Source organism: Dendrobates tinctorius, unplaced genomic scaffold (genome assembly GCF_039654945.1).
Source record: "Dendrobates tinctorius isolate UK_male_01 unplaced genomic scaffold, ASM3965494v1 ptg000060l, whole genome shotgun sequence".
Taxonomy (NCBI): Eukaryota; Metazoa; Chordata; class Amphibia; order Anura; family Dendrobatidae; genus Dendrobates; species Dendrobates tinctorius.
The window spans coordinates 74,183,186-74,210,127 of record NW_027361728.1 but is presented as its reverse complement, the minus strand read 5'-3'; the positions used below and the strand labels follow the sequence as shown (position 1 = coordinate 74,210,127).

At 45.4% G+C, this 26,942-nt stretch overlaps 2 protein-coding genes across 3 annotated transcripts in view; one reads left to right on the top strand and one right to left on the bottom strand.

The window, feature by feature from the left end:
• The window catches only part of MED12L (mediator complex subunit 12L), a 1,194,146-nt gene that overhangs the window by 873,829 nt on the left and 293,375 nt on the right, over positions 1-26,942 (top strand).
• The window catches only part of LOC141092681 (P2Y purinoceptor 12-like), a 71,648-nt gene that overhangs the window by 27,202 nt on the left and 17,504 nt on the right, over positions 1-26,942 (bottom strand). For both annotated transcript variants that reach the window (XM_073579055.1, XM_073579056.1), the window contains exon 2: positions 12,714-12,798. In XM_073579055.1, the coding sequence (XP_073435156.1) occupies positions 12,714-12,774 (61 nt within the window). In that variant the 5' untranslated portion in view covers positions 12,775-12,798. The remainder of the gene's footprint in view (positions 1-12,713; positions 12,799-26,942) is intronic.

Below are 26,942 nucleotides of genomic sequence, written 5' to 3'. Positions count from 1 at the left end.
GTGGAGACATTGGTTGGAGGGAGCTAAACATCAAGTTGTGGTCCTCACTGACCACAAGAATTTGATTTACCTAGAGTCGGCTAAACGCTTGAACCCTAGACAGGCTAGGTGGGCCTTGCTTTTTACACGTTTTGATTTTGTGGTCTCTTTTCTTCCTGGAACTAAGAATGTCAAGGCAGACGCCCTCTCTAGGAGTTTCTTTGCTGATTCTCCTGTGGTGACCAAGCCTGCTACCATCTTAGGCGAAGGGGTAGTTCTTTCTGCCATCTCGCCCGATTTGAGACTTGCTCTGCAAGAGTTCCAGGAGGACAAACCTGAGCATTGTCCCAGTGGAAAGTTGTATGTTCCTGACCAGTGGAAGAAGAGAGTGATGTCTGAAGTTCATTGCTCTGCATTGGCTGGTCATCCAGGTATTTTTGGTACTAGAGATCTGGTGAGTCGCTCTTTTTGGTGGCCCACCTTGTCTCATGATGTCAGGAATTTTGTGCAGTCCTGTGGGACTTGCTCCCGGTCTAAATCTTGTTCTCGCTCTAGTGGGTTGTTGATGCCTTTGCCGGTCCCCAGGAGGCCATGGACCCATATTTCAATGGATTTCATCTCTGATATGCCGGTCTCTCAAAGAATGACTGTTATTTGGGTGATTTGTGATAGGTTCTCTAAGATGGTTCATCTTGTACCACTCCCTAAGTTGCCATCTTCCTCTGAGTTGGTGCCCCTGTTTTTGCAACAGGTGGTTCGCTTACACGGGATTCCTGAGAACATTGTATCTGACAGAGGAGTTCAGTTTGTGTCTAGATTTTGGAGGACTTTCTGCTCCAAGCTGGGAATTCAGTTGTCCTTCTCCTCTGCTTTTCACCCTCAGACCAATGGGCAGACAGAGAGAACAAACCAGACCTTGGAGTCGTATTTGAGATGTTTTATTTCCGCTGATCAGGATGATTGGGTTTCATTTTTGCCCTTGGCCGAATTTGCTTTAAATAATAGAGCTAGTTCTGCCACTTTGATGTCACCTTTTTTTTGTAACTTTGGGTTTCATCCTCGATTTTCTTCAGGGCAGGTGGAGCCTTCTGCCTGCCCAGGTGTTGACACTGTGGTGGAGAGAATGCACCAGATCTGGGACCAAGTGGTGGATAAGTTATCTCTCTCCCAGGAAAAGGCCCAGCGGTTTTCCAATCGACATAGGACCATTGGTCCCCACTTTAAGAGTGGTGATATGGTGTGGTTATCATCAAAAAATATTGCTATGAAGGTGGCTTCTCCTAAGTTTAAGCCTAGATTTATTGGACCTTACAAGATTTTGGAGATTATTAATCCGGTCTCTTTTCTTTTGGCTCTTCCTGTCACATTTAAAATCCATAATGTGTTCCATAAGTCCTTGTTGAAGAGGTTTGTTGAACCAGTTGTTCCTGGGGTGGCACCTCCAGACCCTGTATTGGTTGAAGGTAACATGGAATATGAGGTAGAGAAAATACTGGATTCCCGTCTGGCTAGACGGAGACTCCAGTATTTGGTTAAGTGGAAGGGTTATGGTCAGGAGGATAATTCCTGGGTCTCTGCCTCTGATATTCATGCCAAAAGATTGGTGCGTGCCTTTCATCGGGCTCACCCTGATCGCCCTGGTGGCGTGGTTGAGGGTTCGGTGACCCCTCCTCAAGGGGGAGGTACTGTTGTGAGTTCATTTTCCCCTTCATCACTGAGGTCTGGTGAACTCCCTATTCTGGTAAAGGAAAGTAATGAGACTGATTATCAGGCACCAGAGCCTAATGAGGATGACTGGCTGAGTGGAGTCACGGACTGGATATAAGGCTGCCAACGCCCTTCTGCCCTGCGGGTGATTTCTCTGTGGACTTCTAGGACACCAGTCTGATTCCTGCTCCTCTAAAGCTAAGTTTTCTGCTTTGCCTGTTAGCATTTGTGTTTTGCTTTTGTTTACCTTGCTTTCCTGGATTCTGCCATTCCCTGCTGGGGTGAGCTGAATCTCCTTTTGCCAGTTGCTCTGTCTTCAGAATATTCCTGAGTACTGACATAGCTTTTTTGAAGCCTAGCGTCTTCATGGCCTTTTTCACTGTCAGTCTGTTGGTTCTTATTTTCATGGCGTTTTTTCTCGGATTGCAGACAGCAGCCTTCCTGTCCTTTCCTATCTAGTTAGCTTGGGCCCTGTCTTTTCTCAGTGTATCTTTCTGTCTGTGTTAGTGTTTTCATCTTGCTTCACCGTCATTATATGTTGGGGGCTGCCTATTGCTTTGGGGTCTGCTCTGGGGCAGTTTAGATTTCCCCTTTCTTTCTTTAGGCCTATTTAATTATCCGGCTGTGATCGAGGGGTCTAGGGCATCGTAGGAACCCCCCACGGCTACTGTTAGTTGTTGTGGATAGGATCAGGGGTCTGCAATCCGATAGCTGCCAACCTCTCTGGTTTTCTGGACTTAGCTAGCATTTCTGTTTTTGCCTCCTACGGTGACTCAATCATAACACTACGCACAGTAAAATTTGGTGGAGGTTCCATCATGCTTTAGGGCTGTGTGGCCAATGCCGGCACCGGGAATCTTGTTAAAGTTGAGGGTCGCATGGATTCAACTCAGTATCAGCAGATTCTTGACAATAATGTGCAAGAATCAGTGACGAAGTTGAAGTTACGCAGGGGATGGATATTTCAGCAAGACAGTGATCCAAAACACCGCTCCAAATCTACTCAGGCATTCATGCAGAGGAACAATTACAATGTTCTGGAATGGCCTTCCCAGCCCCCAGACCTGAATATCATTGAACATCTGTGGGATGATTTGAAGCGGGCTGTCCATGCTCGGCGACCATCAAACTTAACTGAACTGGAATTGTTTTGTAAACAGGAATGGCCACAAATACCTTCATCCAGGATCTCATTAATAGCTACAGGAAGTGACTAGAGGCTATTATTTTTGCAAAAGGAGGATCTACGAAATATTAATATCACTTTTATGTTGAGGTGCCCATACTTTTGCAACGGTCAAATTTTGTTTAAATGCAGATTGCACATTTTCTGTTAGTACAATAAACCTCATTTGAATCCAGAAATATAACTGAGTCCATCAGTTATTAGATATATGAAACTGAAATAGCTGTTGCAAAAACCAAAATTGTTATAAAGAAAAAAGGTTAACATTAATAGGGGTGCCTAAATTTTAACATATGACTGTACGTGCTAAGGAGGGGGGAGTGAAGTGGCTGCTGATTGGCCACAGGCTTTGTGTGATGTCATACTGTTACACGATCGCTTGGAGAGCCAGTGCCGACACCGCTGGAATAGCGCCAAAGATGAGTTATAAATAGTGTTGAGCATTCCGATACCGCAAGTATCGGGTATCGGCCGATACTTGCTGTATCGGAATTCCGATACCGACTTCCGATATTTTTTCAATATCGGAATTCGGCATCGGAATCGGAAGTTCAGTTGATTGACGGCCTGACGTCATCATGATGCGCAGTGTGTGCGCATCATGATGCGCCGTCATTTCGGGCCTTCCGGGGGTCTCTGCCGGCCTGCTGGGGGGCTGTGCCGGCCTGCCGGGGGGCTGTGCCGGCCTGCCGGGGGGCTGTGTGGACTGCCCGGGGTCTGTACCGGCCTGCCGGGGGGCTGTGCCGGCCTGCCGGTGGTCTGTGCACCCTGTGGGGGTCTGTACCGGCCTGCCGGGGGGCTGTGCCGGCCTGCCGGGGGGCTGTGCTGATGTCCGGGGGTCTGTGCAAGCATCGTCCGATGGGACTACAAGTCCCATCGGGCGATGCCTGCTACCATGACAGTGACTGACACATTAGCCAATGATGGGACAGTAGTAGTCCCATCATCCGGCTAATGTGTTAAATGTTAAAAAAAAAAAAAAAAAAAAAAAAATACTACATGCATGCTACATACATACTACATGCATGCTACATATATACTACATACATACTACATACATGCTACATACATACTGCATGCTACATACATACATACTACATACATACTACATATATACTACATACATACTACATACATGCTACATACATACTGCATGCTACATACATACTACATACATACATACTACATACATACTACATATATACTACATACATACTACATACATGCTACATACATACTGCATGCTACATACATACTACATACATACTACATGCATGCTACATACATACTACATATATACTACATACATACTACATACATGCTACATACATACTGCATGCTACATACATACTACATACATACATACTACATACATACTACATACATACTACATATATACTACATACATACTACATACATACTGCATGCTACATACATACTACATACATACATACTACATACATACTACATACATACTACATATATACTACATACATACTACATACATGCTACATACATACTGCATGCTACATACATACTACATACATACTACATACATACTACATACATACTACATATATACTACATACATACTACATACATGCTACATACATACTGCATGCTACATACATACTACATACATACATACTACATACATACTACATATATACTACATACATACTACATACATGCTACATACATACTGCATGCTACATACATACTACATACATACTACATGCATGCTACATACATACCACATACATACTACATGCTACATACATACCACATATATACTACATACATACAATACATTCATACAATACATACATAGACATACAGTACATATAACATAGAGTAACATACTTACCAATACTTGTCACATTGTTCCCCGAAGCCATTGTCTATTCCGGGATAAATATTAACATAACAAACCACAAAAATACTCACCCACGATCCGAAGCAGTCCACGAGTGTGTCCCACGACGATCTTGGGTAGAGAACTGCAGCATCAGATGATGCTGCCGTTCTCTACGGGCTGTAGGAATCCAATGACGGAAGGTAGGTATCCTTCCGCACTGTATTCCTCCGCCACTTAAAAAAAAAAAGTCCCTAGTCTCACTTTATGCCATTGCTGTGTGGGAATTTCCCACACAGCAATGGCATAAAGTGAGACTAGGGACTTTTTTTTTTTTAAGTGGCGGAGGAATACAGTGCGGAAGGATACCTACCTTCCGTCATTGGATTCCTGCAGCCCGTAGAGAACGGCAGCATCATCTGATGCTGCAGTTCTCTACCCAAGATCGTCGTGGGACACACTCGTGGACTGCTTCGGATCGTGGGTGAGTATTTTTGTGGTTTGTTATGTTAATATTTATCCCGGAATAGACAATGGCTTCGGGGAACAATGTGACAAGTATTGGTAAGTATGTTACTCTATGTTATATGTACTGTATGTCTATGTATGTATTGTATGAATGTATTGTATGTATGTAGTATATATGTGGTATGTATGTAGCATGTAGTATGTATGTGGTATGTATGTAGCATGTATGTAGCATGCATGTAGTATGTATGTAGTATGTATGTAGTATGTATGTAGTATATATGTAGTATGTAGTATGAATGTAGTATACATGTAGTATGTATGTAGCATGTAGTATGTAGCATGCATGTAGTATATATGTAGTATGTATGTAGTATGTATGTAGCATGCATGTAGTATATATGTACTATGTAGCATGTAGTATGTATGTAGCATGCATGTAGTATGTAGCATGTAGTATGTATGTAGCATGCATGTAGTATATATGTAGTATGTATGTAGTATGTATGTAGCATGCATGTAGTATGTATGTAGCATGTAGTATGTAGCATGCATGTAGTATATATGTAGTATGTAGCATGTAGTATGTATGTAGCATGCATGTAGTATATATGTGTTATGTATGTAGCATGTAGCATGCATGTAGTATGTATGTAGTATATATGTGGTATGTATGTAGCATGCAGTATGTATGTAGCATGCATGTAGTATATATGTAGTATGTATGTTGCATGTAGTATTTATGTAGTATGAATGTAGCATGTATGTAGTATGTAGTATGAATGTAGCATGTATGTAGTATGCATGTTGTATGTATGTAGCATGTAATTTTTTTTTTTTTTTTTTTTTTTTTACATTTAACACATTAGCCGGATGATGGGACTACTACTGTCCCATCATTGGCTAATGTGTCAATCACTGTCATGGTAGCAGGCATCGCCCGATGGGACTTGTAGTCCCATCGGACGATGCCTGCACAGACCCCCGGAGCCTGCACAGACCACCGGCAGGCCGGCACAGCCCCCCGGCAGGCCGGCACAGCCCCCCGGCAGGCCGGCACAGCCCCCCGGCAGGCCGGCACAGCCCCCCGGAGCCTGCACAGCCCCCCGGCAGGCCGGCACAGCCCCCCGGAGCCTGCACAGACCACCGGCAGGCCGGCACAGACCACCGGAGCCTGCACAGACCCCCTGGCAGGCCGGCACAGCCCCCCGAAAGGCCCGTACAGACCCCAGAGAGGCTGTACAAGGGCAGGAAAGGGTTTTTCTTATTCCGATACCGGAAGTCCCATAGACTTGAATGGGACTTCCGGTATCGGAATCGGCGATACCGATACTTTTTTTAAAGATCGGCCGATACCATCCGATACGATACTTTGAAGTATCGGACGGTATCGCTCAACTCTAGTTATAAATCATCTGCCGCCTTAGCTTTCAGCGCAGGATTCCCAATCCCAGCTCTCTGTTCTCCCTGTCTGGAGCAATGAGCTTGTTCAAATGTCCTGATATGTCTATGTATAAATACAGTAATAACAATATACATTCCAGAAGGAACAAACCACTGATGGATGAGGGTGTTATAGCAGAACTTGTCCTCAGCAGTACATCGACAGGTGAAAACTGCAGATATGCTGCTGATAACTTGATACTGTATGGGGATAGATTGATCTGCTAGTGATTGTTCTGTCCCCATCATTCTTCCTCAGCCAGAGTAAAGTGGCCGGGAAGCAAGCATTGAACGACTTCAATATTGTCAATCACACTTGTTTAGCGGCCTGAACTCAGCGCATGTAAATACAACTGAGATGTTTCTAGGTGATGATGCAATATGCCAAAGGTAGCCTCAAATGCACACGCAAGTACAAGAAATCCCAATGCGCGTTTTGTGTGTTGATACCTCGCTTTCTCAAGTAAGCAAGGGGGATTCTTGTACTTGCATGTGCACTTGGGGCTACCTTTGGCAGTATGGATAAATTTATCTTTTTGTGATCCTGATATTATTGGAGTATGTTGGGGAATAACTAACAAGTATAATGTGAACAAGGGTTACCTATAACCGACTAACTGAAAAAAACCGTATTAAAATATAACTTTTATTAAGTACAAAAATTTGTATACATCTTCTTTATGTCCATTTCCCCCTTTTTTTCCGTTTTGGGGCTATAATAGTATTGTGCAGTTTTTAACTGCTATGATTCAGGTTTTTCTGACCACATGATTGGATTGGCAGATTCAGCTGGTTAGATTTGGTTTGACTGCTATACCTTATCTCTTTCCAGCAATACAATAGCCCATTTTTTTTACTAGGCTTTATAATAGGGGACATCTGTGCAATTTTATATTGTTAATTTTGTACTTAATAAAAGTTATCTTTTAATAGGGCTATGTTGGGGATTATTTGCACATGAGGTTTAATGGACGACAGACATGGATATATTGCTTTAAATCTTTACCTCTGACTTACCTCGCTTCCAATACTCATCTGCAGTGTTGGTAACCTTTTCGTGCTAGTTACCAATTGCTTGTCTGTTTATTTTCCCTTGAGGGAATTTTAATGTGCATCTTTTGTGCCAATAAAATTTATCTTTTTAAGCGTAAAACAGTCCAGTTTTCTCTTTTTTTAATTTTGGTCCTCTAAGAAGCCTGACAGTAAGTATATTTTGGCTTAAAAATGCATCAAAAGAGATATATTAGGCTGTAGACTGACTATCAATGGTATTGATGTAATCTTGAGTTTCACTATTCATATTTACCCCTTAACTCCTCCGAGGTATTTTTGTTTTTGCGCTTTCATTTTTCGCTTCCCTTCTTCCCAGAGCTATAACTTTTTTTATTTTTCCATCAATATGGCTGTGTGAGGGCTTCTTTTTTGTGGGATGAGTTGTAATTTTGAACAACACTATTGTTTTTACCATGTCGTGTTCTAGAAAATGGGAAAAAAATTCTAAGTGCTGTGGAATTGCAAAAAAAGTGCAATCCCACACTTGACTTTTTTGTCACCGGTGGGAGGATTTCAGGCGCAATGGCCGGAAGCGCATGTTAAATGCCGCTGTCAAGAGTTTGACAGCAGTATTTAATGGGTTAATAGCCGTTGGTGGATCGCGATTCCACCCGTGGAAATTCTGGGCACATGTTAGCTGTTCAAAACAGGAAAGATCAAAGAGAGGGAGTCCAGCATCAGCATAAATGTACGCCCGATGTTGGAAAGGGGTTAATGTGTTATTCCTAACTGAGCACAGCATTTATGTGGATGCTTAGTGGATCTAAACTGATCCCATGTACCCTCAACGGTCATACACTGTATATACCATAGAAAAAGTTTTTTCGCACTCAAAATAAACTTCATAAACAAAGAGGTCCAGATTCATCAAGATCGGCAATGTTCATATGGGTCTTGGTGAGTCAGCATATTGGAGGTAAATGCTTCAACTTCTTTGAGAGGTGTATGCCTCTTAATGAAACTGGTGCTTCTGACAAGTGGCATGCACTTCATCACTAATCTTACTCCAGTCAGGGACTATAGTAAGATGTCTGGAGTAAGGAATGTCACAGTCCATTATAAATTAAACAAGCTGTGGGGTCTTGACACAGTTGCGCCCCTGTCCCACCCCTGATCCACCTGTTTCGGTGAAGCTATTCGTGAAAATTCCAAAAGTCACAACTTATTTGTGCAAGTCTGAATTGCACAAAACTTTAGCGACTTTTCTTAGCAATTTTAGAATTCTGGCGTAGTGACTTTGATGAATAGGGTTTGAGGTATTTATTTTTTACCTAGACACATACTACATCATGACAATTAGTGGCCATTGGAAAAACTGATTGACAAAGACCAGTAATTGTCGAAATACAGCATGTGCATTGGTGAATAAACTCCTCCTGGGGTTTGGCTTTGTTTTATGAGTTTGGTCATATACCATATATTGGAGGCATGTACTATATATATGGGGAGACAAATACAAATGCCACCACAAACCAAACCTTTCAGAATCTCTCCATGTTTCTTCTCAGATTTTGTCAACGCTGATTAATAAAGATGCCTTGGTCATGTGTCCATTCTGTGAATTGAGCTGACATGGGCACCTTGTGTTGTTTGCTAGCACTCCAATAATACTTTGATAAATGACAGTTCGGAAGAATGCTTCATTGAAAAAAAATGGTGCAACAGGCGTCAGTCCCATATTTCACTTTGTATTTACACAACAACTTTCAGCTTTTGTCCAAGTATTAGAGTACAGAATATTACTGTGCAACCCGCAGTTCTGCCTGAAACTACAGCTCCCAGCATGCTTCAGCACCAGCGTCTGGACACAGGTTTCTCACTGATGCTCTAGAGTATAGAAATGACTTAAGTGAACTGTAACTGATCTGAATTATAATTACCGTCACTCACCCTTTTGATGTGTGGTCAGGTATAGGTACAAATATAATGTGGGAACCTGATCTAAATATTAGTGTATTCAAATGTCGCTATATCAACACAATTTTGCAGTGATTTTCATAAAATCTTATTATAAATGTTCCTCAAGCAGAATAATCAAGGATAATTGTATATCTAGTGATTATATTGGGACTATTCAGATTCCAAGCCTAGGGCAGCACCACCTCTAAGTACAGCCCTACTCACTGACATATATGAGGCACCTGAATTTGGGTCTGGTGCAGACATCACGGTTCGTTCTCGGACCACAGTGCTAGACTTGTATAATCAATGTGAAAAAAATGGATGGCACTCACCTGTCTATAAAATCCAGTACTTATTTCAGAGATTAAAACATCTTCAGCAGAAGAATGGGAAAACAAGTGAGTGTGCGAGCGATGACGGCCGTTTCGCGCTATTGCGCTTCCATGGGTCAAAGACGACTCACACACTACTCTTCCCATTATCCCGCTGAAGATAAATACTGGATTTTGTAGCCCGGTGAGTGCCTTCCATTTTTCTTCTTCACATGGACTATTGGTATTGTTATTTTCTGGATAGGCACTGGAAGGTCCAGATTTAATGCCGAAAGCGTTTTGGTACATCTAGGAAATATTGTGCCTGAGGTGCATTGGCGGTACAGATTGCTTTGCTTGCTTGCATGGATTTTAGACTTGTATAACTGAACTGATACATTTCATGCATTATAAGAAACTACTAAAGAGATATATTTATCTCTCAGAGCATTGCTTACACTAGTCATAGCTGTGTCCGGATCACAACTGAGAGGACAGTTGGTATGTACGAGTGTGCTTTCTCCAACTGTAAAATAAAGGGTTCTCAATGCATAATTAGGGCTTATTTACATGGCTCACACCCGTCACCTCAACTGATCAGCTGATTTTTGCTACGGCTATTGTTGGCTACTGTAGTGCAGCAGCTGTTCTTCTGTCTGCAATGCACAGCACACAGCAGCTCCTTTCAAAGTTTTTATTTCAGGCCGTCAGAACAAAAATCAGTTTGGGTGTGACCTCAACGAAGATTGGTGTACCTTCACCGATCTGCTGTTTATGACATATCTTATAGATAGGTCATCAAATACCTGTGCTCCATCCGGCAACCCCATTAATGTCAAACAGGTTCAATGTCTGAGGATAAAGGACTGGGCTGCATGATTGTGGTATATCCCTGAAACTCTACAACATTTAGAGAAATTATACTTTAAAGAGCCACAGCAGTTGATTGACAAATCTCTCCCATAGCAAGAGATCTATCAATCACTTGAAGCAGTCCTAGGATAAGCCGGCTGGGGGAGAAGACTAGTCTAGTCTATTCCTAGAGTCCCCACTCAGATCTTTATAGATCATTTCAGAGAGGAATATACCTGGCTGCAATCGTAAAGTCAGGCTTTGACAGGTTCCTTTTTAGGTTTTGAAGGTGGGAGTACATACTATTGTTTTGCATTGTCGGGTCTTTAGTTCAGTTTACAAAAAATATGTCAGCACATTCCTTGAGACTGAAGCTAGGGGGGGATATCCCACTCATCTGGAGATTGTATTCTCTCCTGTGAGCACTGTCTTCATGTAGAACCAAAAATGTAACACCTAGCCTCCATATAGTATGCACATTTTCTCACTGGGCACATTGTATGATGCACTTTAAAAAATAACCTGTGAATCAAGCCTAGGGGCTCCTGAAGATGGCCGTATTGTCGCTCCGAGTGTGTTCTGACCAAACAATATATCAAACTCTGACCAATGTTATTCTATGGAGCTGTGCACATTTCTGATTTTTTTTTCCTCAGACAGAGTCTGACTGAGGAAAAAAATTGCAGCATGCTCGATTTGCTTCTGATATTCAGAGCGCACTCTGCCATGCAAGTCTATGAGTCCGTGGAAAACATTCGACTGCACTCAGATTAAATCCAAATGCACTCAGATTTCTGCGGACTGGAAAAATGGAGAAGATGGAGACCTTTTTTTCTCCATCTTCTCCTCATCTGAGTGTGTGATCCGCATAATCCAACTGATTCTCTCAGATGAAAGAATATACTGTGCGCTCGTCTGCACCTCGCCTTAGGATAATTTACTCTTCAATTTTCAAGGAAAACTGCCTAATTGTGGGAGCTGTCATGGCCACCACCATATAAATATTCTGAAAATCTGACAAAACAGGACATTTTTTATCAGTCTTCCGGAATCCCTAATTAACTGATTTCAGCCCCAGCATTTACCACTTTGGCTGGGTAGTAAATAAGATTTAGAGCCTTATATATCCAACCAAAAATGACATAGTCAGTCATCTTCCTCACAGTTAATAGATGCTGTTTACTATGATATGATCATGTGGTTAGGATTGAGTAACCAGATGTTGGGTTGTGGGAAAGTTAGAGGATAGCAATAAAAAAAAACTTTCAGTCATCCAAATTTAACATCAACATAAAAGTGATATTCCATCTATTACATCCATGGCATATTCATAGGAAATGCCTTTAATGAATAGTAGATGTGGAATCTACCAATGGCACACACATCCATCTCAAGAATGTATCTCCATTGAGCGGTGCTGTTAGTGGAGAGGTGGTTGGCAGTGCCATACAAATAACTAGGATTTCTGAACCCTTCTATGCAGAAAGCAGCAACTGATAATGCCTTGTTTGTGAGATCGATGTGGATCCCACTGAGGATAATGCCGTACATATACAAGATGGGGATAACTCTCTAAACCAATCATCCTATGTGGCATTAGGCTATATTCATATTTGTGTTAGATCTTCCGCTCCAAGCCTCAGTCACAGATTCTACACTATGTTTGTCTGGTTGCCATGGCAATGGAAATTCGACAACCACCATCAATAGTCAATACTAGCCAATTATCTTCTGGCGTCATCTCACGGATCTGGCACTGCCGTCATTTCTGATGGTCTGATCTGTCACAGGAGATGGAGAATACACATGTGAACAGAGCTTTACAGTATACAATGAGCATGTCTCGCTTGTAAAGAAAAATCTGAAAATATATTAAAGACAGTCAGGAAGTGTCTGTGTGGCTGTCTTCGAACCATGCCCCTTACTCCACGTCTTGCAGGCTGTAATGTGTACATACCTGAATGTTCCATGGTTATACGTCTTTCTGTCTTCTTGAACAAAGCTGCTTTGTTGGTCATGGGGTCAGAATATTTGTTTTCATCCTGAAAATCATAAAGTAGATGTGGTGTAATGATTCTTCCATAGACATTACCCTCAGTATAGTCCACTAAGGTCAGAGCTACTGCCAGTTCTAATTATATCCACGCGAGGTACTTCTCATAAAGAAGTGTAAAGCACTTGAAATTTTAGTCTTTAGTTTCTGTTCCAGATGAAGACATACATACTTCTGCTTTTACTTAGTTGGACTTATTTAGATAAAAACCATGCAGAAAAGTTCCTTAATATTTGGAACATCACAAGGGTTTTTATTTTCAGCGCCAAGGGGATCAAGAGTTCAAGACTTAGGACTAGAGTTGAGCGACTTTTGGTTTTTTAGGGTCGCGTTTCGTTTCGTGAAACCCGACTTTTCCAAAAGTCGGGTCGAGCAAGATCGTCCGATTATAGGGAAAAGTCGGGGTCGTCCCGAAACACGAAACCCAATGTAAGTCAATGGGGAATAAAAGTCGGCAGTGAGAGGAGGACAGGAAACACACCTACAGTGCCCATTTGAATGCCAAAAGCATCAATTCTTCTTACTTAAGCTTGTCAACCTTAATTAACTTCATAATACAAGTTACGCACTGAAAAATGGGGGTTATTTGGCTAAATTTGTGGGGGGGGAGGGCTGGCTGCAGGTTTTCATGTGCCCTGGGCGAAAGAGCGCCCCTTTAACACATACCACAACTCATCATGCTCCGATACGGCAGAGAAATAGCGGTATAGTACAATGAAAAATACCTCACTTTTTACATCTCATGACTAGGCCCATCTATTTCTCCATACAAAATCATTGGTCCCATATAATGTTTGAAACAGTATATGATGAGCTCCACATAATGCTACAGTATATGTTGGTCCCCATGGATGAAGCTCCACTGTCTTATGGGCCCAAATAATGCTCCAAACATAATGGGCCCCATTTCTAATGCTCTAGTGTATAATGGGCCCTGTAAATGCTGCTCCAGTGTCTGATGTCCACCTTTGGAATGTTCCAGTGTATGGTGGGCCCCATCTATCATTCTCCAGAGTATAGTGCTCCCCAAAAATTGCTGTCCCAACATTGAAAACAATCAAATAAGTCTCCTCGCTAGGGAATCCCTGTACTTGTCTGGACAAGTGCTGTAGCTTGCTTAACAGCTCGCCAGCCGTTCTCACGCCCAGTATGGATTGCACGTGATTGCACAAAGGTTAGAAAGGGTACCGTATCCCCGGATAACATGTATGGATAGCGTACACATTCAAAATATATGTCTATACAGCATGAGGCAGGCTCAGACGGTGTTAGGCCCAGTATGGATTGAACGTCATTGCACAAAGGTTAGAAGGGGTACCGTATCCCCGGATAACATGTATGGATAGCGTACACATTCAAAATATATGTCTATACAGCATGAGGCAGGCTCAGACGGTGTTAGGCCCAGTATGGATTGCACGTCATTGCACAAAGGTTAGAAAGGGTACCGTATCCCCGGATAACATGTATGGATAGCGTACACATTCAAAATATATGTCTATACAGCATGAGGCAGGCTCAGACGGTGTTAGGCCCAGTATGGATTGCACGTCATTGCACAAAGGTTAGAAGGGGTACCGTATCCCCGGATAACATGTATGGATAGCGCACACATTCAAAATATATGTCTATACAGCATGAGGCAGGCTCAGACGGTGTTAGGCCCAGTATGGATTGCACGTCATTGCACAAAGGTTAGAAAGGGTACCGTATCCCCAGATAACATGTATGGATAGCGTACACATTCAAAATATATGTCTATACAGCATGAGGCAGGCTCAGACGGTGTTAGGCCCAGTATGGATTGCACGTCATTGCACAAAGGTTAGAAGGGGTACCGTATCCCCGGATAACATGTATGGATAGCGTACACATTCAAAATATATGTCTATACAGCATGAGGCAGGCTCAGACGGTGTTAGGCCCAGTATGGATTGCACGTCATTGCACAAAGGTTAGAAAGGGTACCGTATCCCTGGATAACATGTATGGATAGCGTACACATTCAAAATATATGTCTCAGGAGGCAGGCTCAGACGGTGTCAGGCACAGTATGGATTTGACGGCCCAGATTACACAGCGGAGGAGCAGGGAGAGGTAAAGATTGCAAATGCTGGGGCCCTGGCCAAGCAAGGGGGGCCCACTCGTGGGCGTCGGTACTGGCACTGGGCCCCTCATAGTACAGCGGTGTGTCTGACGGCGGGTGTGCACCACCACCGTCAGAGACACTTGATTGCACTATGAGGCACCCTGTGCCAGTGCCCGCGCCCAAGAGTCGGCCTACCCACCTGTCCAGGGCAACGGCACTCGCACGGTGTCGTGCGGTAGGTGGTGACCCCGGCCATGGGGGGGGAGGCAGCACAGTTTTGGAGTTTTAGAAAGTGGCATATGTTGATGTTGGACATTCAGCTGATGCAAAAGGCGAAATAGGTGAAGTACCAGGAAGAGGTGGACCAAAGCAAGCCATTTTTCTGTCACCCTATGTGTCATCAGGGGAAGGTGGGACAAAATCCTTGGAAACCCATGCGTGGTTCATTTTAATGAAGGTTAGATCATCCACATTTTGGGTTGACAGATGGGTCCTTTTTTCTGTCAGGATTGATCCAGCTGCACTGAAGACTCTTTCCGATAGCACACTTGCAGCTGGGCAAGCGAGCTCCTGTAAGGCATATTGGGCCAATTCAGGTCAGGTGTCCAGTTTAGCGGCCCAATAGTCAAAGGGGAATGACCTGTGTGGGAGAACATCGATATGGGAGGAAAAGTAGTTTGTAACCATAGTTGACAACTGCTGTCTCCTGTCACTTTCCATCGATGCAGTATTACCAGTTGTGTGAGCGGTATTTGAAAAATCAGTCCACAACATTGTCATGAAACCCCTGTCTCCAACGCCACTTCTGCTGTGTGCACCATGAACACCTCTGCCAAGCTGCCCCCGGCCCGTACGGCTCTTGTGAGAACCATCACTGCTGCTGTGTGCTGGGAATGCCTCAAGCAACCGATTTACCAGAGTTGCTTGTTTATTAGCCAATATTAGGTCAAGGTTCTCCTGTGGCATGATGTTTTGTAATTTGCCTTTATAGCGTGGATCCAGGATGCTGGCCAACCAGTAGTCGTCATCGTTCATCATTTTGGCAATGCGGGGGTCCCTTTTTAGGATCCGCAAGGCATAATCTGACATGTGGGCCAATGTTCCCGGTGTCAATGATGCACTGCGAGTGCTGGGTGGAGGAGCACTTTCTGGCAAATCCACATCCCTCCAGTCACGCACAAACCCTGTACCAGACCTTGCCACGCCAACATTTTCACTTGCCCCACGAGATGCATCCTCCTCCCCTAAGTAATCATCCCCATCATCCTCCTCCTCCTCCTCCTCTTCTTCCTCCACCTCGTCCAGGAGAGGTCCCTGAGCAGACAATGGCTGAATGTCATCAAGGATTCCCTCCTCCTCTTCCTCCTCATCAACATTGGCTGCAGACGCCTGCTCCTTAAGGTGCGTCAAAGTTTGCATGAGCAGACGCATAAGTGGGATGCTCATGCTTAGGATGGCGTCGTCTGCGCTTACCAGCCGTGTGCATTCCTCAAAACACTGAAGGACTTTACAAAGGTCTTTCAGCTTCGACCACTGCACGCCTGTCAACTCCATGTCTGCGCTCAAAGTGCCTGGCCGTGTATCCTCCCACAAATGCATTATGGCCTGCCTCTGCTCGCACAGCCGCTCCACCATGTGCAGGGTGGAGTTCCACCTTGTTGCAATGTCGATAATGAGGCGATGGTTGGGAAGGTGGAGCAATCGCTGCAGCTTTTGCATACGAACGGAGTGTACAGGCGACCGGCGGATGTGCGCGCACAGTCTTCGCACCTTCTGGAGCAGGGCTGTTAACTCCGGATAATTTTTGAGGAAGCACTGCACCACCAGGTTCAAGGTGTGTGCCAAGCAAGGTATGTGGCTGAGTTTTGAAAGGGCTATGGCTGCCACAAAATTACGGCCGTTATCACTAACTACCTTGCCTGCCTCAAGATGTACACTACCCAGCCATGACTCAGTTTGTCGCTTCAAGTACTCGGCCAGCACCTCGGCGGTGTGTCTGTCGCCCAAACACATCATCTGCAACACAGCCTGCTGACGCTTTCCACTAGCTGCTCGATAGGGGGACACATCGTGTGCAACAGTGGCAGCTGCAGATGGAGTGCTCGTACGACTGCGCTCTGTGGACGAGCTTTCGCTTCTGGAGGAGGAGGAGGAGGAGGGTCGAACGCCTACAGCCAACTGTTTCCTATACCGTGGGCTAGGCAACACTGTCCCACCACCGATGTCCCCTGTGGACCCTGCATCCACCACATTAACCCAGTGCGCAGTGATGGACACGTAACGGCCCTGGCCATACCGACTGGACCATGCATCAGTTGTGAGGTGCACCTTTCCGCTCACTGACTGCTTGAGTGCATGGACAATGCGGTCTTTCACATGATGGTGGAGGGCTGGGATGGCTTTGCGAGAGAAGAAGTGGCGACTGGGTAGGTCATAGCGTGGTACTGCATAGGCCATGAGTTCGCGGAAAGCTGTGCTTTCCACCAACCGAAAGGGCATCATCTCAAACGAGATTAGTTTGGCAATGTGGGCGTTCAAACCCAGTGTACGCGGATGAGAGACTGAGTACTTTCTTGACCTACTCATAGTGTCTGGGAGGGTGAGTTGGACTTGAGAGCTGCATATGGTGGAAGTAGCGGTGGACAGGGCGGACTGAGAGAGGGTTGATGATGGTGATGGAGTTGGTGTTCTTTCTGATGGCCTAGAATCAGTCTTTCGTTGATATAACAGTGGGATTCCCTGACTGCTGTGGCCTTGCAACGACACCTCAACATTTGCTGCTGTGCTAACCGGTGGGCTTACAGTGGGGGAAACAATGTAGCGTTGCTGACTACCTTCGTTGTGATCAGTTGCACATGTGGCACTTGAGGTTTGGTGTTGTGTCCACGCTTGCAAGTGCATGCTGGTTAAATGTCTAAGCATGCAACTGGTATTCAAATTTTTCAGATTTTTCCCTCGGCTAAAGGTCTTTGCGCACTTCTTACAGATAACCTTGGCCTGATCATGAGGATTTTGTTCAAAAAAGTGCCACACTGCACTCTTCCTACTTTGGCAGACATTTTGCGGCCTAGCACGCTGTGATCTTTTGACCCTCTGGACAAGCTGTCCAGCAACTCTTTTGATGTTTGGAACCTGTCTTTGGAGTGCTCCGGGCCTGCCAGATAACAGCTGTTGCGATGTTGATGTCTGCTGTGGATGCTCCACATCTGAGCTGTTGGAAGCAGCACCCTCTTCCCCCAATGGATGCCAATCTGGGACAACAACTGGGTCATCCATCACCTCCTCTTCTATGTCATGTGCACCTTCCTCTGTGTCACCGTGTATGGTGGTATAGTGTGCGGGAAGGGGCACCTGAGTCTCATCAGGGTCAGAATCTGGCTCTGTACACTGCGAGGACAATGTAGTGCTCTGAGTGAATGTACCAGCAGAATCATCCATCAGCGGCTGTGCATCAGTGCACTCCATGTCAGATTCATCTTGGCCTGGGTAATTCACCATTTCACTTGATAATCCAGGCATGGTATGTGAAAACAGCTCCATGGAGTAATCAGTAGTATGGCCTGCGTCATCCTTCAATCTTGGTTGGGGTGAAGGACACAAGGAAAGGTGTTGTTCATGAACATGAGCCTCCAATGACGACTCAGTGCTTTTACTTTTTACAACTGAAGAAGAGGAGGCGATAGAGCTGGAGGCTGAGTCAGCAATGTAAGACAAAACTTTTTCCTGATGCTCTGCCTTTAAAAGCGGTTTGCCAACTCCTAGAAAACTAAGCGTTCGAGGCCTTATGTAGCCAGACGATGACGCAGGGTCAGCACCTCCTGCATTCGGTCCTATTTTGCTCTTGCCACTACCATCAGATCCACCACCAACACCATCATTACCAGCTGCCAACGCCCGCCCAATTCCACGGCCTCTTCCACCAGCCTTCCTCATTTTTGGTAGAAATGTAGACAAAATCCAACAAACTATATAGTAATGTAAAACAAGGTACAAGGTGTCTATAGGACAGGGGAGTTTTAGAATTTCTGCACACACTTGTGGACAGTGGACACTTGTGGATTGTGTGAGGCCCACTGATATCTGAGCGCTATGTGACACGCTCGATGGCACAGCTGCCTGTGACCAAAGTGACGAGAGGATAATGGAGATTTTGAATCTCTGCGTACACTTTTGGACACTGGACACTTGTGGATTGTGTGAGGCCCACTGATATCTGAGCGCTATGTGACACGCTCGATGGCACAGCTGCCTGTGACCAAAGTGACGAGAGGATAATGGAGATTTTGAATCTCTGCGTACACTTTTGGACACTGGACTCTTGTGGATGGTGTGAGGCCCACTGATATCTGAGCGCTATGTGACACGCTCGATGGCACAGCTGCCTGTGACCAAAGTGACGAGAGGATAATGGAGATTTTGAATCTCTGCGTACACTTTTGGACACTGGACACTTGTGGATGGTGTGAGGCCCACTGATATCTGAGCGCTATGTGACACGCTCCATGGCACAGCTGCCTGTGACCAAAGTGACGAGAGGATAATGGAGATTTTGAATCTCTGCGTACACTTTTGGACACTGGACACTTGTGGATTGTGTGAGGCCCACTGATATCTGAGCGCTATGTGACACGCTCGATGGCACAGCTGCCTGTGACCAAAGTGACGAGAGGATAATGGAGATTTTGTATCTCTGCGTACACTTTTGGACACTGGACACTTGTGGATGGTGTGAGGCCCACTGATATCTGAGCGCTATGTGACACGCTCGATGGCACAGCTGCCTGTGACCAAAGTGACGAGAGGATAATGGAGATTTTGAATCTCTGCGTACACTTTTGGACACTGGACACTTGTGGATGGTGTGAGGCCCACTGATATCTGAGCGCTATGTGACACGCTCGATGGCACAGCTGCCTGTGACCAAAGTGACGAGAGGATAATGGAGATTTTGAATCTCTGCGTACACTTTTGGACACTGGACACTTGTGGATGGTGTGAGGCCCACTGATATCTGAGCGCTATGTGACACGCTCGATGGCACAGCTGCCTGTGACCAAAGTGACGAGAGGATAATGGAGATTTTGAATCTCTGCGTACACTTTTGGACACTGGACACTTGTGGATGGTGTGAGGCCCACTGATATCTGAGCGCTATGTGACACGCTCGATGGCACAGCTGCCTGTGACCAAAGTGACGAGAGGATAATGGAGATTTTGAATCTCTGCGTACACTTTTGGACACTGGACACTTGTGGATGGTGTGAGGCCCACTGATATCTGAGCGCTATGTGACACGCTCGATGGCACAGCGGCCTGTGACCAAAGTGACGAGAGGATAATGGAGATTTTGAATCTCTGCGTACACTTTTGGACACTGGACACTTGTGGATTGTGTGAGGCCCACTGATATCTGAGCGCTATGTGACACGCTCGATGGCACAGCTGCCTGTGACCAAAGTGACGAGAGGATAATGGAGATTTTGAATCTCTGCATACACTTTTGGACACTGGACTCTTGTGGATGGTGTGAGGCCCACTGATATCTGAGCGCTATGTGACACACTCGATGGCACAGCTGCCTGTGACCAAAGTGACGAGAGGATAATGGAGATTTTGAATCTCTGCGTACACTTTTGGACACTGGACACTTGTGGATGGTGTGAGGCCCACTGATATCTGAGCGCTATGTGACACGCTCGATGGCACAGCTGCCTGTGACCAAAGTGACGAGAGGATAATGGAGATTTTGAATCTCTGCGTACACTTTTGGACACTGGACACTTGTGGATGGTGTGAGGCCCACTGATATCTGAGCGCTATGTGACACGCTCGATGGCACAGCTGCCTGTGACCAAAGTGACGAGAGGATAATGGAGATTTTGAATCTCTGCGTACACTTTTGGACACTGGACACTTGTGGATGGTGTGAGGCCCACTGATATCTGAGCGCTATGTGACACGCTCGATGGCACAGCTGCCTGTGACCAAAGTGACGAGAGGATAATGGAGATTTTGAATCTCTGCGTACACTTTTGGACACTGGACACTTGTGGATGGTGTGAGGCCCACTGATATCTGAGCGCTATGTGACACGCTCGATGGCACAGTTGCCTGTGACCAAAGTGACGAGAGGATAATGGAGATTTTGAATCTCTGCGTACACTTTTGGACACTGGACACTTGTGGATTGTGTGAGGCCCACTGATATCTGAGCGCTATGTGACACGCTCGATGGCACAGCTGCCTGTGACCAAAGTGACGAGAGGATAATGGAGATTTTGAATCTCTGCGTACACTTTTGGACACTGGACTCTTGTGGATTGTGTGAGGCCCACTGATATCTGAGCGCTATGTGACACGCTCGATGGCACAGCTGCCTGTGACCAAAGTGTCGAGAGGATAATGGAGATTTTGAATCTCTGCGTACACTTTTGGACACTGGACACTTGTGGATGGTGTGAGGCCCACTGATATCTGAGCGCTATGTGACACGCTCGATGGCACAGCTGCCTGTGACCAAAGTGACGAGAGGATAATGGAGATTTTGAATCTCTGCGTACACTTTTGGACACTGGACACTTGTGGATGGTGTGAGGCCCACTGATATCAGAGCGCTATGTGACACGCTCGATGGCACAGCTGCCTGTGACCAAAGTGACAAGAGGATAATGGAGATTTTGAATCTCTGCGTACACTTTTGGACACTGGACACTTGTGGATGGTGTGAGGCCCACTGATATCTGAGCGCTATGTGACACGCTCGATGGCACAGCTGCCTGTGACCAAAGTGACGAGAGGATAATGGAGATTTTGAATCTCTGCGTACACTTTTGGACACTGGACACTTGTGGATGGTGTGAGGCCCACTGATATCTGAGCGCTATGTGACACGCTCGATGGCACAGCTGCCTGTGACCAAAGTGACGAGAGGATAATGGAGATTTTGAATCTCTGCGTACACTTTTGGACACTGGACACTTGTGGATGGTGTGAGGCCCACTGATATCTGAGCGCTATGTGACACGCTCGATGGCACAGCTGCCTGTGACCAAAGTGACGAGAGGATAATGGAGATTTTGAATCTCTGCGTACACTTTTGGACACTGGACACTTGTGGATGGTGTGAGGCCCACTGATATCTGAGCGCTATGTGACACGCTCGATGGCACAGCTGCCTGTGACCAAAGTGACGAGAGGATAATGGAGATTTTGAATCTCTGCGTACACTTTTGGACACTGGACACTTGTGGATTGTGTGAGGCCCACTGATATCTGAGCGCTATGTGACACGCTCGATGGCACAGCTGCCTGTGACCAAAGTGACGAGAGGATAATGGAGATTTTGAATCTCTGCGTACACTTTTGGACACTGGACTCTTGTGGATTGTGTGAGGCCCACTGATATCTGAGCGCTATGTGACACGCTCGATGGCACAGCTGCCTGTGACCAAAGTGACGAGAGGATAATGGAGATTTTGAATCTCTGCGTACACTTTTGGACACTGGACACTTGTGGATTGTGTGAGGCCCACTGATATCTGAGCGCTATGTGACACGCTCGATGGCACAGCTGCCTGTGACCAAAGTGACGAGAGGATAATGGAGATTTTGAATCTCTGCGTACACTTTTGGACACTGGACACTTGTGGATGGTGTGAGGCCCACTGATATCTGAGCGCTATGTGACACGCTCGATGGCACAGCTGCCTGTGACCAAAGTGACGAGAGGATAATGGAGATTTTGAATCTCTGCGTACACTTTTGGACACTGGACACTTGTGGATTGTGTGAGGCCCACTGATATCTGAGCGCTATGTGACACGCTCGATGGCACAGCTGCCTGAGACCAAAGTGACGAGAGGATAATGGAGATTTTGAATCTCTGCGTACACTTTTGGACACTGGACACTTGTGGATGGTGTGAGGCCCACTGATATCTGAGCGCTATGTGACACGCTCGATGGCACAGCTGCCTGTGACCAAAGTGACGAGAGGATAATGGAGATTTTGAATCTCTGCGTACACTTTTGGACACTGGACACTTGTGGATGGTGTGAGGCCCACTGATATCTGAGCGCTATGTGACACGCTCGATGGCACAGCTGCCTGTGACCAAAGTGACGAGAGGATAATGGAGATTTTGAATCTCTGCGTACACTTTTGGACACTGGACACTTGTGGATGGTGTGAGGCCCACTGATATCTGAGCGCTATGTGACACGCTCGATGGCACAGCTGCCTGTGACCAAAGTGACGAGAGGATAATGGAGATTTTGAATCTCTGCGTACACTTTTGGACACTGGACACTTGTGGATGGTGTGAGGCCCACTGATATCTGAGCGCTATGTGACACGCTCGATGGCACAGCTGCCTGTGACCAAAGTGACGAGAGGATAATGGAGATTTTGAATCTCTGCGTACACTTTTGGACACTGGACACTTGTGGATGGTGTGAGGCCCACTGATATCTGAGCGCTATGTGACACGCTCGATGGCACAGCTGCCTGTGACCAAAGTGACGAGAGGATAATGGAGATTTTGAATCTCTGCGTACACTTTTGGACACTGGACACTTGTGGATGGTGTGATGCCCACTGATATCTGAGCGCTATGTGACACGCTCGATGGCACAGCTGCCTGTGACCAAAGTGACGAGAGGATAATGGAGATTTTGAATCTCTGCGTACACTTTTGGACACTGGACACTTGTGGATGGTGTGAGGCCCACTGATATCTGAGCGCTATGTGACACGCTCGATGGCACAGCTGCCTGTGACCAAAGTGACGAGAGGATAAGGGAGATTGGATTGCTTTTAAAAAAGCAGTTTGCGGAGCAGTGGGTAAACAGCAATGCCAGCGTGTCAGGAAGCCTTAAAAGGCAGCCCAACAACCAACACCACTGATACACCACAATATAGCCTCCCCTTGCACTGCACACACAGTGACTTGTGTGTTGTGCAGGCCAAATCGCCAGCAGCAGAAGCAGTTTTTTTGTCTTCTTCCCTGCCTAACGCTCTCCCTACAGAATCAGCAGCAACCTCTCCCTATACTAAGATCGGCAGAAGTAAGATGTCGGTCGGCGTGCACGCCCTTTTATACCCCCTGTGACGCCCACCAAAGCAAGCCAATCACTTGCATGCCCTTCTGAAAGATGGTGGTGACCCGTGCCTATGTCATCACGTTGCCCACAGTGTCCGTGGATCCTGATTGGCTGAAAAAGAGCGCAAAACAAACTTTTGAAACGCGACTTTGGCGCGTAAGTCGCCGACCTCGTGGCCGACCTCATCCTAGGGTCGGGTTTCGTTTTATGAAACCCGACTTTGCCAAAAGTCGGCGACTTTTGAATTTTTTCGACCCGTTTCGCTCAACTCTACTTAGGACCAGTAAAGTCAAATCTTCATCAGGCTTCCTTCATGTAGTGTGCACTCTTTAATGTTTGTAAATGCTTGTAAAATTATAATTGTCAGACATATGTGTTGCCTTTTCATTTTATTATATTCACAACACTTTTTTTTTTTGCTTTCTTCAAAACTAATAAGAGAAGCCTATGGGAGAACACACACACACAAAGTACATACCAAGAGCACACTGGAATGAAAAAAACACTGACCCAGAAACAACCAATAAGTAAAATGTATTATACTTGTTTGTTTTATATTTTAGTGAAAATTTTACAGGGAATCTGTCACCCTTTTTTTCGACTATGAGCTGCCGCCACAGACATCAGGGGCTTATCTACAGCATTTTGTAATGCTGTAGATAAGCCCCGATGTAACCTGAAAGATAAGAAAAAAGAGTTAAATTATACTCACCCCGGCGTTCGGTCCTGTCCGATGGGTGTCGCCATCCGGTCCGGCGCCTCCCATCTTCATACGATGACATCCTCTTCTTTCCTTCCCCTCGCGGCTCCTGCGCAGGCGCACTGCTCTGCCCTGTTGAGGGCATAGCAGAGTCCTGCAGTGCGCAGGTGCCGGAAGAGGTCTGGCGCTTGCGCATTGCAGTATTCTGCTCTACCCTCAACAGGGCAGAGCAGTGCACCTGCGCCAGAGCCACGACAGATAGGAAAGAAGAGGATGTCAAAGTTAGAAGATGGGAGGCGCCGGACCGCAACACCCATCGGACCAAGACCGAAAAAAGGAGTGACAGATTCCCTTTAAAGGACTGTCTGGCTCCGTTTGTTTGTATAAAGGGAGAAATCTGTTAAGCAAGCTGAGCTGGGCAGGGAGGACCCGCTTGTGTGATTGGTCTTCATGCTTACCTTGTTCCTGAAAGTCTTCTTGAATGCGTCTTATAGACGCCTCTCTATTTCTAAGCTGTGGGCTTGTTGTCGCCGGACAATACAAAGGTGACATCAACCCCACAAATATGAAACCAACTTGACACCACCACAGGGCAAGTGGAAAGAGCCGGGCAAAGTGCCATAATTGGTGCATCTAATAGATGTGCTTTTTCTTGGCATCTGTGGACTGCTATTTTCAGGCTGGGGGGGCAATATCCATGGCACCATACCTGCCTCAGAATACCAGCCCCCAGTTGTCTGCTTTAGCTTGGCTGGTTGTCAAAAATGAGGGGGAACCCCACGTGTTTTTTTTAAATTATTTATTTAAATAACTAAACACCATGGAGACCCATCTATTCTTGATAACCAACCTTGCTAACGCTGACAGCTGAGTGTTACAGCCCCCAGCTGTCAGTTTTACCTGGCCGGTTATCAACAATACAGGTGAACTCACGCCGTTTTTTTTTTTTAAAGTTATTTATTTAGAGCAGGTGCCCGATGATGAACATCAGCCGCCGCCTGCTCTCACTGTTATTAGATGCAGCAGGTGTAGGCATTGGAACAGTAGTCTCATCAGTCAATTCCAGTGACCGGAGGTAAACCTCTGATCACAGCTGTGGGCTCACTCTGTCATTTGACATTGTGGGAACCACGGCTCTCTTTGACCAGCGGTAATGATTTTACTGCCGATGAGAGGTTGCGTTTGCCACGCTGTCATGCACCTGACAGTAGGAGACACACCTGGTGTTCGGGCTGCCGAACCAAAACAGTAAGACTTCCAGTTGAAGTCCAGTTTCGGGGTCCGTGCCCGAACAGTGGGTGTTCGGTACGGACCCCAAACTTTACTGTTCGGGTTCACCCATCTCTACAGGTAAATACTTTTAAATTTTTAGTGTATTTTTATGTGGAAATGCAATAAAAATGTATATAAAGCAGGTATGACTGTATCAATATTATTTTGTCAAGGCAAATGACTGGAAGTGTGAAAAACAAAGCAGTTTTAATTAAACATGACACACCAAAAAGAGACAAAAAATGCATTGTCAAAAATGCAATAAAAACACAATTTCACTGCAATTTGACGTAAGGGAATTTGAGCATTATGAATTGGCCTGGCATTTGAAATCACATAGGCCCATGCTGTCCCCTTCCCCAAGCACCAGATGTGATATATCACTAATATTACCCTGGATAGAGGAAAGCAAGATTTACTACAAGACCAATATTTCTAATGATACCCGTGGCCTGCTGGGGTAAGTGACAGAGTTGGCGACTTGGTTCTCCATCACAACTCTTAACAGTATGGGTGTCTTGAGAACACCAATTCTGCTAATAACTTAGCAGTCAAGGTGGCCCACGACCAGGCAGGCCCTTCTGGCATTTGCCAGAACTACCAGATGGCCAGTTCGGCCCTGCTTGGTTGCTATGTTTTTGGGCAAAAATCAGTATTCTTTAGCAGAAACCATCCACTTCTTTGTCTGCAGTGGAAGTCAAGTAGGGATAAAACGCTCTTTAAAAAATCAGGTGATTTTTAATAAATAATTTAAAAAAATTAATAAATAGAAAACTGATCATAAATATAGCCAAGACTGAAAGGTATCCTCTTGTCTGGCACATTATAGAAAGTCTGTATGTGTGCTGTTCCGTCTAAGTTATGCTTCTATGGTAGATTGTATTATTTTCCATGTTGTGTATAATCTAGTCTTGCATGCGCTCTGCTGCCATCTGCTGGTCTTTTTTCTATATAGCAGTCTGCAGTTAATT